At 40.1% G+C, this 16,408-nt stretch overlaps 1 protein-coding gene across 3 annotated transcripts; it reads right to left on the bottom strand.

The window, feature by feature from the left end:
- Positions 1 to 359: 359 nt before the first annotated feature.
- On the bottom strand, positions 360 to 16,080 carry ampd1 (adenosine monophosphate deaminase 1 (isoform M)). 3 transcript variants are annotated; one of them, XM_066644162.1, is made up of 16 exons: positions 16,055 to 16,080; positions 13,544 to 13,548; positions 9,514 to 9,679; positions 9,166 to 9,283; positions 8,644 to 8,809; positions 8,139 to 8,358; positions 7,104 to 7,233; positions 6,603 to 6,797; positions 6,292 to 6,423; positions 5,133 to 5,296; positions 4,680 to 4,806; positions 4,391 to 4,554; positions 3,700 to 3,820; positions 2,205 to 2,378; positions 1,496 to 1,606; positions 360 to 721 (listed from the first exon to the last, which is right to left on the bottom strand). In XM_066644162.1, the coding sequence occupies exons 1-16, from the start codon at positions 16,078 to 16,080 to the stop codon at positions 566 to 568; spliced, it is 2,175 nt and encodes a 724-aa protein (XP_066500259.1). In that variant the 3' UTR covers positions 360 to 565. The 3 variants fall into 3 exon arrangements, with proteins under 3 accessions (XP_066500259.1, XP_066500257.1, XP_066500258.1); XM_066644160.1 differs by lacking the exon at positions 13,544 to 13,548 and having other exon boundaries at positions 16,047 to 16,080; XM_066644161.1 differs by lacking the exon at positions 13,544 to 13,548 and having other exon boundaries at positions 16,059 to 16,080.
- Positions 16,081 to 16,408: the final 328 nt, after the last annotated feature.

Here is a 16,408-nt window from a genome sequence, read left to right as displayed (position 1 = left end):
CGAGGAGGCCACTTAACACTAAGGGTCTGAAAGGAAGTGGTTCTGTCTAGAAGACTAAGACACAAAAAAATTGGCCATGTGAAAAAATATTAGCAAAATGATAAGAAGCCCTCTGAAACCAGCAGAAACTGTGTGCATATACAAATAATAAACACACACACACACACACACACAGCTAGTCTTTCTCCACACTGCATGACAAACAAACAAACAAAAAACCCACAATGTGGTAACAAACAACAACTACAATTTCCAATTGTAATGAACAACTTTTATTGAGTTATTGAGGTAAAACTTAATTATTGAGATGAATTTTGTTCGAAGGCTTACTCCATAGTAGCAGTACATTCATTATCAGAAACATTTAATGTACAGAAATATCCACAGGGGAATTAGGCCTAATTCATTATTGAAACTGTATAAAATTATTATCTGTTCACAAGGAGGATGCGCGGTTGTCTTTGACAAAAATAACAGTATAATTTTCAGAATTGGGTTATGAATGGGTTTTGAATGGATCTGTCGTCTAAGGTTATTACTGCTGGATTGGTGTGAATTTAACCACTTAATCCCCTTTCACGCCTTCCTTGATAAGGTTGAGCTCATAGCAGAGAGTTTCATAGCGGTAGGCCATACGAATCTGAGCCACGTTGGTTTTACGAATATCATTTCCTTCTGGACCATCCTTTAGGTAACGATCCCCAAGGAAGTGCACCTTCTCCTGTGATGAGAAAAGGAGACGCAGCGATAAATACAAAATAAATTATATACAGATTTTTCACTTTTCAAAATAAAAGAATTCTGGATATGAATTTTATTATGCCTTTAGTCACCAAAGAATCATCTGGGAAACAAAACATTGTAGAATAACTTTACGGTTTTATATAAATAGAATATAGTTATTCTATATATAAGTAAGAGCTCCAGGGGCCTGGAGGTTGTGGGTTCAATTCCCGCTCCAGGTGACTGTCTGTGAGGAGTTGGTGTGTTCTCCCCGTGTCCGCGTGGGTTTCCTCCGGGTGCTCCGGTTTCCTCCCACAGTCCAAAAACACACGTTGGTAGGTGGATTGGTGACTCAAAAAAAGTATCTGTAGGTGTGAGTGTGTGAGTGAATGTGTGTGTGTGTCTGTGTTGCCCTGTGAAGGACTTGCGCCCCCTCCAGGGTGTATTCCTGCCTTGCGCCCAATGACTCCAGGTAGGCTCTGGACCCACCCTGACCCTGAACATAATACAGGTTACAGATAATGAATGAACGAATATATATAAGTATTTTATACAAATAAAGTCTAGTTCTGCGCTAAGTTCTAATGGGAGTAAGCTGAATTGTATAATCCTCAAGTCTAATGATAAACCATGTATGACATAACTCTAAATTACAATATTATTACTAAATACTTCTTTAATTATACACTGTTATGTATGATATTCAACGCAAACGAAACAACTCTACAGTGTCCTCAGTTTAATAAATCTTGACTATAGCACAGCTCCATACCTCATGTGATAAACCACTCTGCAGAACGCTGTTCCTGGCAATTTCACACATGTCACAGGTACTGAGCTTGAACACCTGGGCAGCGATGGCGTACTCTTCCATCAGAGGCTCCTAAATAGACACAGGGTGAAAAGATAGCAGGAGGAGGATTAGGTCACGTTAGAGTCGTTTACACAGAGTTAGGAACTGCACTACAATTAGGCACGAGTTCTCCCATATTTACTCACATTATTTACTCACATTTATGTCTGTAATTAAGACTGCTCCAAACGGGGAAGTGATTGTACAATGAATCAGTGACATATTTGTGTGTTGGTTTAATAATGTTTTTGTTGTTTTTCCTGACAACGGTGCAAACACAGACACTATTCCTAACTGTGTTATTGCTTCATCTGAAGTTTTAAAAGAAAAGTGTTTAAATATTCCCATATTCTTTTAAATGTATGACACATAATCAGGAGTACTTATTATTATTATTTAATTTTCATATAATTTTCAAAGCTTAAAAGCTTTATTTGAATCCTATGAAGTGGATCAGAACTAGCATTTTCTCATTTTCTATGATTACAAAATGTTCAAAATCATCTTTTATAACTTTTGGTGGATATATTTACAAGCTGATCTCATCTTGATTTTACATTATTTAAACATTTGAACTCCGACCTGAAGCTTTTAAAGTGTTGCATATTTATTTCTAGTCAGTTCTCACCTTGGTGTAGTGGAACTGCATGGGGTCATCAGTGGAGAGAGACACCATTAGGCCTTTCTGGTGGAACTCCAGCAGGGGATTCTTGTTGTACTCCAGGAAAAGGCTGTTGTTACTGAGAGGAGACATAGCAATCGGGACTTGGGTCAGGAAGTACAAATATTGCAAGACTGGACTCTGCAGGACAGAGAGAGAGATACAGGACACAGATTAGGAGCAGGGCCAAGCTGGTGAATAAAAAAAAATTTGCAGTGGGTTTAAGTTCGTTCATTCATTCATTATCTGTAAGCGCTTATCCAGTTCAGGGTCTCAGTAGGTCCAGAGCCTACCTGGAATCATTGGGCGCAAGGTGGGAATACACCCTGGAGGGGGCACCAGTCCTTCACAGGGCAACACACACATTCACTCACACACTCACACCTACAGCCACTTTTGAGTCGCCAATCCACCTACCAACGTGTGTTTTTGGACTGTGGGAGGAAACTGGAGCACCCGGAGGAAACCCACGCAGACACAGAGAGAACACACCACACTCCTTACAGACAGTCACCCGGAGGAAACCCACACAGACACAGGGAGAACACACCACACTCCTCACAGACAGTCACCCGGAGGAAACCCACGCAGACACGGGGAGAACACACCACACTACTCACAGACAGTCACCCGGAGCGGGAATCAAACCCACAACCTCCAGGTCCCTGGAGCTGTGTGACTACATGCTGCACCACCGTGCCACCCTTTGGGTTTAAGTTATCAGGGCAAAATTATAAAACAAGTAAATTTCTAGGATTAGGAGTGATGTAAACTGGATCTTTAAGCCCAGTAAACAAGGAACGTTCAAAATAGGTCTAAAAGTAGTCTGTCCGTCAAGGACATATTTTAAACGTCAGTGGACGTCCAAATTCCATCTTAATAAATTAGTTAAGTAGTGACCAATCGATAACGTCAGTGGACGTCCAAAACGCGTTTTATACAAGTAATTTATTTCGGACCCAATTAATAACGTCAATGGACGTCCAAAATACGTCTAATAGTCGTCTTTTCAATGTCTGTGTTTCGACGTGTTTTCAACTTTCATTTTCAACCTTAAGAGAACGTTGATTAGACGGCAGTCATTACGTTATTTCAACGTTGAATCAATGGCTAGATGTTTACTTGGAAGGTTTGCTCAGTCACAGTCCAAAATAAATTATTCCAGACTTCAGTTATTTCTAATGATTTTTTTTTCTTTAAACTGTGCAATATTTTACCACTTATGGACATATAGAAAGTCTCCTAAATTACTTCCAATAATATCCCTTTACATTCAAATTTTATAAAATTCAGAACACTATTGCGCTGTCCTGGCAATGTTATAAATAATAGCCATAAAATGATTATTAAATAAAAGTAAATGTAATGAAAAAACTTTTTCTATTTTGCATTCCCTTATCAGTTATCATAACCATATAACGAGAGTGTCTCCCCCTGCAAGTGTGGGAAAAGGCACACTGACCTTCTTGAGGTTGAGGCCATGAGAAATGTTGTCAGCGGTCATGAAGCAGGCCAGCAGGTGAGTGACTGCTCCAGCTTCTCCACAGTGAGGCCTGAACTGGAAGGTGTTCATTCCTCTCTCCCTGAACAAACACAGAGAGACTTAGCCAAATTTGTTTTCTGTGGTGGTAATAGAACCCAAAAGTACAAAATATTTACATGTGTGTGCTCCTAATAAAATATTGTATTAATTGGTATAAACTAACATGAGACTCATTTAGTCTAAAACATACATTTATTAAAAACTGGTTTATGGCTGAGTGGTACATGGAGGACTGTGGAAGATGTTATCTAGAGTTATCTAGAGTTTCACAATTTTACATATTAAATCTCACATATAAAAACACAGAAGTCACATACTGGTTCATTGGTGAGTTTGGAAAGTAAATAATATAGTATATATTGTAAAAGTATATATTTACATTACAAACATTACAAATTCCTTGTTCCTGTTACAGTTAATTACACCATACAGAAACCTGTGGAATTGCCTTTTAAAACTTGACTCTGGGAAACCATAGCACTGTTCAATCACTGGCCGTACAGAAGTACATTCATGTTTTGTACTCCTAGTGTACTCCTATATAAAAATAAAGACTATTTTGCATACTACTCCTCATGTTTTGTAAGTTCCCCTCAATCCGAACACTTACTTGCGCAGCTGATTGAGTATGGTGATGTTGGCATACATGTAGTAAATGTAGTAAGAGTAAGATGGGTTCTTTACAATGTCCCACTCCTCTGGCTTCGGGCTCTTGGTGGAGAACATGTGACCACTGTGTTTAGATTCATCATCCACACTGTCAAACCCTGTGACCTGTGGAGAGCATGAATGGGATTATAAATGATTGACTGGTGTATATCTAACTGGACAGTTCTTAATTTGTCCATTTTCTAACCTTAATTTAGACCAAGAATAAATGGAGTAAAGCTGATACTCACATGCTTCAGGAAAACACTGAGCTCAGGGTTGGACTGGGGGTCGATGGTGGCCTGGAAAACGGGCAGGAAGATATTCTCCAGCATTTTCCCAAAGTGTGGCACAAAGTTTCTACCTCTGAAAATGTCGCTAGGTAAAAAGTCAAAGTGGAAAAATATTGAGTATGAACCTCAAGTAAGGTGAAAAAACTCTCTGTGCTGAATACAGCATGTGCACATAATCATCCATTCAGCCTACTGCAGTTGAACTATGGTAGTACATACTTTTGGAAATACAGATTTCGGCCTGAAGTGCTTTTAAATGAGATATTTTAAATGGCAGCCAATCACAACAGCTGCACTGAGCCCTTCATTTCAGTCATTGACTAATCATTCAGTTACTTTTTTGGTTTGTACTGTTCTGATGGCACACAATGAAAATGGACATTGGAGTAAGAGAGAAAATCAAAAACATACTAGATTCTGGGTACTTGAATCATCCACTTGAGGTTGGGGGAGAAAACTCTGTGCTTGTTGAACCAAGAGGAGAGCTTTGTCCACTCATTGGGATTACAGCCATAGATGGACAGACGAGGCTCTGCGTACTGGTACTTGGCATCCTCGAGGTCACTGGCCACTTCCTGCGCCATAAATATTCAAACTGACTGTCTATTGTCTCTCATTCATAGTTTGTTAGACTTTTACGGTGTGCAGCCGTGGCCTGGTGGTTAGAGAACTGGGCTTGTAAACAAAAGGTTGCCTGTTTGATCCCCAGAGCCGTCAGGTCATGACTGAAGTATCATTGAGCAAGGCAACAAACCCTCAATTGCTCCCGGGTGCCGTGGCTAGGGCTGCCCACTACTCCGGGCATGTGTGCTCAATGTGTGTTTCACTGCACGGATTGGGTTAAATGTGGATAACAAATAATTCTCTGTGTGCAAGCACAGTGGCCAAAAGAGTGATTCTAATTATTAGAAGTGCAAAATTATTATGTTATAATTTATTAATATAATTATAATTATTTAATAATATTTTAAATAATAAAATGCTAGAACATTCTGTATTGAATACTTTCAGTTTATTTATGTGTTGTAAATTACAAAAAAGATATATATATTATATATAATATATATTATAGAATATATAAAATATATATATTCATTCATTCATTCATTATCTGTAACTGCTTATCCAGTTCAGGGTCGCGGTGGGTCCAGAGCCTACCTGGAATCATTGGGCGCAAGGCGGGAATACACCCTGGAGGGGGCGCCAGTCCTTCACAGGGCAACACACACACACACACACACACACACACACACATTTACTCACATACTCGCACCTACGGACCCTTTTTTTGAGTCACCAATCCACCTACCAACGTGTGTTTTTGGACTGTGGGAGGAAACCTGAGCACCCGGAGGAAACCCACGCAGACACAGAGAGAACACACCACACTCCTCACAGACAGTCACCCGGAGGAAACCCACACAGACACAGGGAGAACACACCACACTCCTCACAGACAGTCACCTGGAGTGGGAATCGAACCCACAACCTCCAGGCCCCTGGAGCTGTGTGACTGCAACTATATATATATCAATACTGCAGAGATTACAGCACATTTTGTAGCCCCTACCTTGATGATGGTAGCAAAGTATTCTCCTCCAATATGGTTCTCAGTTTTCATATAAAGGTCCCGCAGCTCACTGGCCCCCACAGGATTGTATTTGGCATTGAACTTATCAAAGCGCTGGAAGGTTTGCCTGCCCTACAGGATCAGGATCAGATGAGAGAAATATCAGGTTGGTTTGTTAAAACAATTAAAGAGATGAATTAGAGAATATGCACTGTGATATGTCATGCCCCTTCACTGTAGACATAAACATAGATTTACAAATGATTTCCTGAGTGAAGACCCCATTCAGTTTTTTTTTTTAATATACGTACAGCATGTACATCCAGTGAATCCACAGTCAGGTCGTAGGGGTGCAGCTTGAGAGACTCAAAGAGTTCCCTCATAGTCATCTCCTTCCCCTTAACACTGTGTACCACTCTATCTGCGTCCACACGGTACGACTTCTTAATGAAGCGCAGGAGGTGTTTCTGATTCATGCAGGCGGCAGCATGGATGTGAGTGTCCACCTACAAAACAGAACAGAAATATATATAAGACTTATTCACTCACATATTCACATATTCACATTTAACATATAGCTCCAAAATAAATGCTGTTCATTGATTTACATCACGGATATATCCTTCTTCAGAACAGAAGCTCCTGTGATCTATCTTCATTTAGGGCTGGTTTCCCAGGCCGAGATTAAGCCTAGTCCTGGACTATGCATTATTTGGATGGTTATTTTCCCAGTGAAAGTCTAGAACTAGGTTTAATCCCTGTCTGGGAAACCACCTCTTTAAATCCGGGGATGAATATTTCCTAATCCATACCTTCCTGCAGTTGTAAAAGTCCCTGTGTGGATTGTTCTTCAGCTCCTTCATCTCTTCCATTTCGTTCAACATCTCATGGACATTAAACTTGGACATGAGGAACTTCAGACGACGGTGAGTGTATGTCTTTCTAAGAAAGCCAATGACATGCAACTGAACATATGATAAAGAACTCAAAACAAAGTAAACACAACATAAATATTAACAAGCAATGTATAAATGTGCAAATACATTTTTTATTGAGTCACCAATTAACCAGTTAGAGGAAAATAGATGTCAACTTTTCAATCATGTTGCTATTCCATAGCTCAACTGTGAGCTGTAGAGTTAATAAAATCCACTGAAATAACTATAAGATTTTCAAAGAAATAAAGACATAGAAAATAACACTAATGCTACTGCTATGTCATTATAATATACACAGCCCCCCCCCCCCCCCCCCCCCCCCCAGTGGCCTGGAGAATATTAATGGTAAGGGAAGCCTTGTTCTATGTCTAAAGGGGTGATTATAAGTAGGCTAACTCATGTACAGGGCTCTCAAGTCTCACACATTTCAACAAGTTCACACGCCACACATGGCATTTCTCACGATGAGAAATAATTAACTCTGCTGCACAGATATATTAATCCTACTTTGCGCTCCTACATCTGTGTTGATTTAGTGCCCTATTGGCCAATCAGACTCACACCCCCCCTCCCCCGTTGCCGCCCCTACAAACTTAAAAACTTGAGAGCCCTGCTCATGTAGTTGCTCGTGAATTTTGTTACTTTTTTAGTAGTCTTTCCAAAGCAAACGAAATAGAGCTTAAGGATTATTCCTACACAAATAAAGTCGATAAACTTCTGTGTTATCTGAGGTTGGATTATTAATTTAGGGCCATTCCTTTCTAAACAGCTAGCTAAATGTTAGCTTAAGCTAACATTAGCAAGTGACAGAGTCTACCTTAAGTACCTGAATCTTTACAATTAATATTTGGTTAGTCTTCAAAGCTATAGTTGCCATAGCACAGCGTTCTTAAAACTCTTTGAACTCACGTTGGGCCCTGTGCAATGAGGGCTATGAGGAAATTCATGTCATCAATGAAGGTGGCGTAGTCAGGGCCAGGCAGGTGCAGAGGCTCATGTTTATCTGCAGCTGCTGAGTCTTTGTAGACATAGATGACACCATCCCGCATGCGAGCCACATATCCGAGGTTTGGAAGCAGAGACTTGGTGTTGAAGGGATCCTCTCCTTTCTCAGGAGGAGGAGTGAAGACTGCCAAAAACATACAGTTATACTTTGAATTAGTCTTATTCTGTGTGGTTATTTGAGCATGAACATGAAAACACTAATCTGATTTGATCTGATCCAACTTTAAATATTTAAATTTGGTTAGTGTTGGTATTCCATAGGGGGAAACACCACTGTTCTCCAAGTATGTAGAGTCAATGGGCAAAAATCCTAAGGTTAAATTAAATTCGTAAAATTTGAAGCCAATACACATTACTTTTTCCTACAGACATCAATGTTTGTGATGTTCCAGTTTTCTTCCTTTCCTACCGGGCAGCACTTGGTCCTCTGGATTCCAAGTCTCTCCTTCAATGTCGCGCAGGTATTGGGACGTGATGTTGGGGTATTTCTGGAAGGCCAGTCTCATGTACTTTTCCCTTATGGTTAAAGCACGGTACAGACCTTTGCAGGCCAGCTCAAAATCATCCACAGTCACCTGAAAGCCAATAATATTCAATATTATTATCGGTTAATCATTGTCAAAATACAAAAACTGGAATAAATTAATAGTAGAAGAGGAATTAATGTCATGCAGGATATAGTTATGAAATGCATATTATGTTAAATCAGCTGCCTGGCTTCTGTCCCTCGCCCTAGTTCCCATTTTAAATGTCACAGATGGGATTCTGAAACCTAATCTAGGGCTGGCCTCGGTTTTCTTGCTCCTGATGATCTATTTCTGCACTTGGTCAGTGACCTGAAGAAGTCAGGTCATGTTTAGGCATGTTTAATGGTGAAATTAAATGTGACCTTGCATAACTCAGGCCTTGGAGTTTACACTTGCAAACTTACCCCAGCAGCATAATCCCCAGTGATGGCAACCCGCTGGAAGTGAGGGACCTCCAAATACGTTGGTTTATCCTCCAGAAGAGGAGCCAGAGTCTCTTGAGCACTCTGTATGCGCTTCTTACTGTGAAAGAGTGTAAAATATGTATTATATTTGCTTTCCAATTTTATCCTTTCCAAAATCTTCCCCCAGCTAATCACCTGCTGGAACGAAGGCTAGCACATGTTTACTCAGAAACACGTAAACTGCCAATAAACCTTTATTACTGGACAGTTTAACACACTTGAAGGAGAACACTAATTTCCAAGTTCTGAACTATATGCTATAAGATTCCAAGCCAATGGACCCCTCACCGTTTCTCTATGTCATCTTCAGTGGCGATATGGTGAACCAGCTCTTGGTGGAGAATGGGGCAGTCCTCAGCCACGTCGAACAGGGAGATCTCTTCACGTACGTCTTCATCCTTGGTGTCAGATCCGAACACCTTCTCAGCAAACGCACGCATACGATCATCTGTTTCTAAAAATGGACACGCACACAGAGAGGACACACTAGTTTACTGTTAAGATTGTAAGGTGACAGCCCTAAGGCTTTAGAGACGCAAGCTCTTGTCATTTTCATAATAAAGCAACAGGACAACAACTGTTTTCATGCCACAACTTTCTGCTCTTTGTAAAAATCTTTAAAATATATGTTTACAAGTACGTTTTATCCTTTTTTGGCTTTGGATTCTAATATTCAAAGGAACAACAAAATGCATACAGCAGCTTAAACAATGTGCACAATGTTTATTGCATCTACTTTGTATGTCTACTCACTGGCTTTTTGAGTCGCTGTATTTTTTAGCTGAATTTAACACAGTAGAAAAATAAATCATAATGTGTTTTATTTCCTTCATCAACAAAATCAAACAACTAATAAAATAAAATAAAATAAAAATAAATCCACAGATATTTGTTGGATTATGCCATATTTAAGGTTGTTCCAAGTTAAGGACATGTTCATGTATTTGCAAGCAATTTCTTCAAATTTCACATATATTAGGTGTTTCTGATTAAATAAAAGCCAATCAGAATAGATACAAAGCAAATAAACAAATGTAATCTATATACAAATTATGCAATTCAACACATGTGCCATGAAAGTGTAGTTTTCTGAGAATAAAATGGGATAGAAGCAGCTCATCATGATTCTCTTTAGAAACATTTACAACCGACATTAACCCATCATTCATCATGCACTAAACAAACAGCACAGCACCAAGGCCTGTTTCAAGGGGAATACCTTTTCAAAAATGTCCAATAATTAAACCATTGAAATGGAAACATTGATTAAGGGGCATCAGAACTGAGATCATTCCCTCTGGAGAAACTTAGCAGGAGTTTTTCACAGTAGCGGTGATAGGAGCCAGATGCCTGAAGAGCTCAATGCCTCTCAAAGCCACCTCACAGAATGTAATTACATGAAATGGTTCTAAAAACATCTCTGATGTCTGTATTGTAGGTAAAATAACTGATCCACTGATTTGTTTGGATGTAGTAAAATAAATGACTATATTTGCAACCTCTGGCTCCCATTACCCTCACTGTATACTGATGCCTTTAAAACTTCTGTTTACACCTCAAAGACTGAATTAGGCCGAAATTTTGAACAGTGGAGTTCCCCACAGCTCTGCAAAGATTAGGGTTTTCCTCATTAGAATTTGCTAATATGCAGGATATAAGAATCCTGAATCTGAACTTTAAGGGCATAAGGAACCAAGTTTGACATCCCGTAAACCTCCCCTAATCTCAATCCACATTCTCAGAAACCTCTAGCCCCTGATGTGAGCCTATATTGAATCCACATGCATAACAGCTTTGCATTAAAGCCCGCAGTGTATCAAGGTCATATCATTTATTCATTTTTCCATTCAAAGATCTCACAAGCTGTTTATGTACCAGGTTGCTTTGCTGTGAATGAAGAAATGAATAAAAGCTCATATGGATGGGTGATTCACTTCTAGACATTTATCAAGCACATGTAATGGCTCGGCGGGGCGAAGTTCAGCACTTCTCCATACTTACTGGCAGCTGAATTGGGATTTCCAGAGAAGAAAACGCACAGGACACAACAGCAAGGATGGGAAAAAGGAGGCAGCAGGTTAGACTGAGGGAAGGTGAGGTTTGTCCTGTAGGTCCACTTTCATTGACAAAGACTTTCACAGGTAAATCATACAGACACCTCATGCTCACTGCAAAATAAGTTAATGTATTCACTCGTTCATCTTCTGTAACTGAGTCATAATCAGGTGGGCCTGGAGCCTACCTGGAATCATTGGGACAGGAACACACCCTGGGGACAGTGCAGAAGTCCACTACAGGGCGTGCATTAATTATCCTTTCTTAAGATAAGGCATGCACCCAAGGTCCTTAGATAATGAACTATCTTGTAAGGAATGCTTATGCAAATGGAATAATGCAACCAAAGACCATCTTTCCTTAAACGCATCTCAATGAGAAAATAACTGAATCATTTTCATGTGCTCAGTGATACATTAACAAAATGTGCCAAGCAATAATATGCATTTGGAATATACACTACACACACATATATATATATATACAGTGTCCACACACTTTTGACTATATAGTGTGTTTAATAGTGGAATGTATAGTATACATAGTATATAGTATATGCATATAGTATAGTATGGAAAAACTCATTATTTTACAAATGCATGATACAGGCAGTGTGCAATGGTAGAATTCTGTTCTCCTCAAACATAATGGAATCAGTGGAACCTTGAGGTGTCCCATAGAGGGAGTCATTTATTCATTTATGTGTTCACCCTCCACATGGTCAGCCAATATAAACATGCCACCAACAAGAGATAGAAGAATCAGTATAAAGAACTAGAGAAGCTTCTTCACCCACAAATCAAGGATGTAGTAGCACTTTTCTTTTTCATAATGCTGGAAGAAAATTATCCTGCCTTATAAGAAATGTCAGCACTCTGTATTTAGGCTTGTTTTAGTCCAAAATACAAATTACTGAGCTGAACTATGTTGTCGTGGCTAATTCAGGTTAAGCAGGTTGAAAATGGCAGCACTAACATGTTGCAAACCCACTAATTTACAACCACTTCCATTTTACTGCAGGTTGGTTTTGAGGGTTCAAGGGTTAATGGGATCGGCTGAGAGGCATCGTTCAATTTGTGGCACTGTACTGACTTGAGATCATTTCATGTGGACAATGAACAACAAGCAAATAAATGGAATTCACATTTGCCCACAAAAGGACACACTACACACTTTAGAAAATCCATCACTTCTTGCAGTGTTCTGACCATGGTGTCATGTGGGCCTTGTTTTTACCATACACAGTTTCCATCCAGTTTTAACCAGTACATGCTTCCCCACATGGTCGTTCATTCTGAAAATACCCTGGGAGATCTCTGGTACTTACGCTTTGCCTCCTCTGAGTTAATAAATGTCCCCATCAGATAGGGGACAGGGGCCATGTAGAAGGGGCAAAAAAAAAGATGGTCAGAAAGGAAATAAAGCATGGGGTCTGATTTACCAAAACTTGTAGTGCACATAAAGTGGAGACCACTTCACCTTCTTAGTGCACACTTTCAGCTAGTGATATAACTCATTCCATTCTATGGAGGTTCATTCTAGACTGTTCCAATATGGCTCTGCTGTTTCCTGCTACACTAACAAAGTGTAACAGCAGTTCAATCAAGATATATTGGAGTTTCAGATCAAAGTTGTATTGTATTTCTCCGGGTCTCTAAGGCAGTCCTGAAACCTTAGCTGTACATGGACACTTTTGCATCACTCTTATGATTAAGCTAAGAATTGAGTAGATGTAGGGTGACCAGACGTCCTCTTTTACCCGGACATGTCCTCTTTTTTAGACTTAAAAAAATGTCCGGCCGGAATTTTACAAACGTCCGGGATTTTGTTTTTCTAGAGCTCACATAGAACTTCGAGAAGTTTTGTTCACAAACTAGTCCCGCCCTCCCCTACTCCGATTGGTTCGCTTGAGTGAGAAGGGGGCGTGGTGAAGTAGCCTAAAATCTTCTGATTGGACGGTCTGACTGTAGAGCTACCGTTATTGGTCAATAACCTTCTCTGTAAACATTTAATTGGTCAGTCTGCACGTCAGTAGTCCTTGTTAACGTCAGGCAAAGCTCATGTACCCACCCTCATCTCGATCAGCTATGCCGAAACGTAAATGTAAGTTCTCGGATGAATTAAAAAAAGAAACTCCCATGTTTCGTGTCGCAAATAAAGGTGTAAAGGACCTAAAGGCACACATAGGTTCAGCTAAGCACCCAACCCCCCCCACCGAGACGTGTCGTCTTGGTTTTGGCGGTCTTTGCCAAGCCTCTTCAACTTTCTCTCAGCTGAAGTGTTTCTATTTTTCACCTCTACAAAAAAAAACCACCCTGGAGACATAGACGACACATAGTCTATTCCAGTCGCTTGGCTGTTTACTCTGATTATACTTAGCCAGCACGTGTACAAAAACATGTCCAGCTGCTTTTTTTGGTCACTCTGAGATTATGTCAAAGATGATAGTACTCTTCTGGACCTTTTATCAAACATGCGCACACAGTATAACATTGGTACAAACCTCTAAATGTAATCCTTTATTCAGATTTACTGATGAGGCTAACTCTGAATGCAAGTTAATGGGCACCAGTCACATTTGCACAAGGCTAACTAGACACTACATCTTAACAAACTAGTAAACTTCCCCGAGGAACACTAGGTGATAGCGCATGCTAAAGGTTACTCTGGTGAATACTTTCCTGAGCTTTTAATTTTTCCTGTATGTACTAATTATGCATGCTTGTGCACACAACTGCATATGAATATGTTCAGTGATCAGTTTTCACGAGTATGAGTATGAGTCAGTTTGAGAAACTGATTCAGGTGGAGCAGTTCTCAGTTCCAGTTGTGGTAAACCCTGGGTTCTTTGGGTATTTCCTGGTATATGAGGAAACAGATATAGAGGTAATTCCCTCAAACCCCAGACTACCCTAATCTTACACATTAATTATCTTTCAGCAGAGAATCACCACTGAGTAGTTAATCCACGTATTCAACAATAAAGTACAGTTTGCAGACGCAGATTAAACCTAAGCCAAAACTAATAATCATTTCCAATGACATTAAACCAGGGTTTAATGGACCATCTCAAAGTGTACAGTCTCTGTATGTGGTATATTCCAGGTCTAGGTTAACCATTGTTCAACTGACTCTGAGGCCCACACTTCTCCTAACACTTACATATTTTTTTTGTTGCATTTACAGAATCATTTACTGTAAGTGTAGAATAAAAACTACAGCATTAATCAGTTGGTAATATGCCTAGATTTCAAAGAGCTCAGTCATGTCTATTAAAAAGCAGTACTGCCGTAAATCATAGGGATGGGAACCAGACTCTCAGATCAGATTGTCATTTACGTATATATTGTATATAATAATTAGTTATTGGTGCTATGACGCTAGGACCATGAAGGCATCATTCATATATATGAATGATGCCTTCATATTCATATATATTTTACCAAGCTCCCCTGTCCTGGTCCTGGTTGCTTGATATGGTCTCAGTGTCCGTTGAGTGAAGTCTCCTGTCAATGTCTGAACAAATACATTCAGACGTGAATCAGATTGCCTTTGTCTACATCTTTAACCTGCCATTCATTTGTGTTTTGTTAGAAATGTGAATTAAAACACAGAGTCTACAAACCCCATTGTTTTTTCCTAAACGTATAAATCAGAACCCATCTTCCTTGTGGCCTCTTGCACACAGAGGCCTTTAGGGCTTAGGAAGCCATTTGGGCCTGAGTTTATGTCATCAGTGTTGATCCCAGCTCCCTAACGCAGAACCTGCTGCGCTAGCAGTTGCTGATGGGGCTTAGTCTAAATCTAAAACTGGAAGCACTGCTGTTTGTCAGGAGCGAAACCCTAACAGGTCTTCTCTCTTTCACCTGCCATGAATTAATATGTCAGGAGCCTGGCGGATGTGGGCAAGGCTGGGATGTGCACTTTTTTGTGCTCACTGCTCTTCCTTGATTGAAACATTTACAAGAACCTGGTGCAAAATATCAGGCGATCAGACAGTACAGTTATTCATTATGTATACGAATGACCAACCATCAACACCTGAAACAAAGTCCATGTTTAAGAAACTTCAGGGCATCAGATTAATATAAGAGTGAATGTTAGTGATGTTAAAGCAAACACTTGCAAGGTGGTGAAGAGCCTGGTGCTTGAAAATAGTGTCACCTAAAAGCTCCCTTCAAGAGACTCCTGTTCCTCAATGGCAAACCTTCATGTCAGCTGGTGAAGTAAAGATTTACCTGCACACTGGGTGCATTATGGCATAATGTGCATGTTATGAAGAGGGCTTTAAAAGCCAGGTTACATTGTAATTGCAATTTGAAACACATTCAAGAATAGTTATATTTGCCCAACTTTGTCACAGGCATTTCCACCATTAGCTAGCTCTCTCCACATCACGTGATATTAGCACACGTGGAAGGTGAAGGGCTAGCACAGGCTTCCATGTGAAGCCTGCCAGTCTGTGAACAGGCACTAGCATTGAGGAACAATATTATCGGGACACAAAATACATCAAACTGTGTTGTAAAGAGAGCATATTTTGTCCTGTGTAATCAGCTTTAGTACAGTTTGTATTTAAATGTGATCATTATATGATATCGCTGCCATATCACCAACTCCATTAGAGAAAAATATCAGTGTAAATATAAAAATATTGCAGTTGCAACTCCTCGGAAAGACTGCAATCAGTGTCCAGCCTTAAAAGCCCGCTCTTTAAAGTGCACAAACTAAGACATCTACCTTGTATGAATTGTGGAAAGGTTTACTCAGACACTCACCTGGTACCGCAAGCTTAGGCATGTTGGCAGTGTGTTTCTGATACTAACACACACTCTCCCTGTAGGCAGACTGGACTGGACAAGGCTGGACACACATACACACCGTTCTCCAGCAGTGGGGAAGTGTGCTGCTGCCCACTGCCTGCTTGCATTAAGAAGCAGTGGCTGCCCAGTGTAACCAGAGCCATGTCCCCACACTAGATACGAGAGCAGGGGGGCTCCAAGCTCTATTTTAAGAGTGAATACAGCACTGGGTTTAACTGAGATGGAGAAAGGCGATTGGCATTACATAAGAATGGCTCTGGGAAGAACACACACACACATGTGCAAGGACAAGGACACATGCGTAA

This window comes from Hoplias malabaricus, chromosome 14 (assembly GCF_029633855.1).
Source record: "Hoplias malabaricus isolate fHopMal1 chromosome 14, fHopMal1.hap1, whole genome shotgun sequence".
In the NCBI taxonomy this organism is placed as follows: Eukaryota; Metazoa; Chordata; class Actinopteri; order Characiformes; family Erythrinidae; genus Hoplias; species Hoplias malabaricus.
This window is presented reverse-complemented; position numbering and strand designations above follow the sequence as displayed.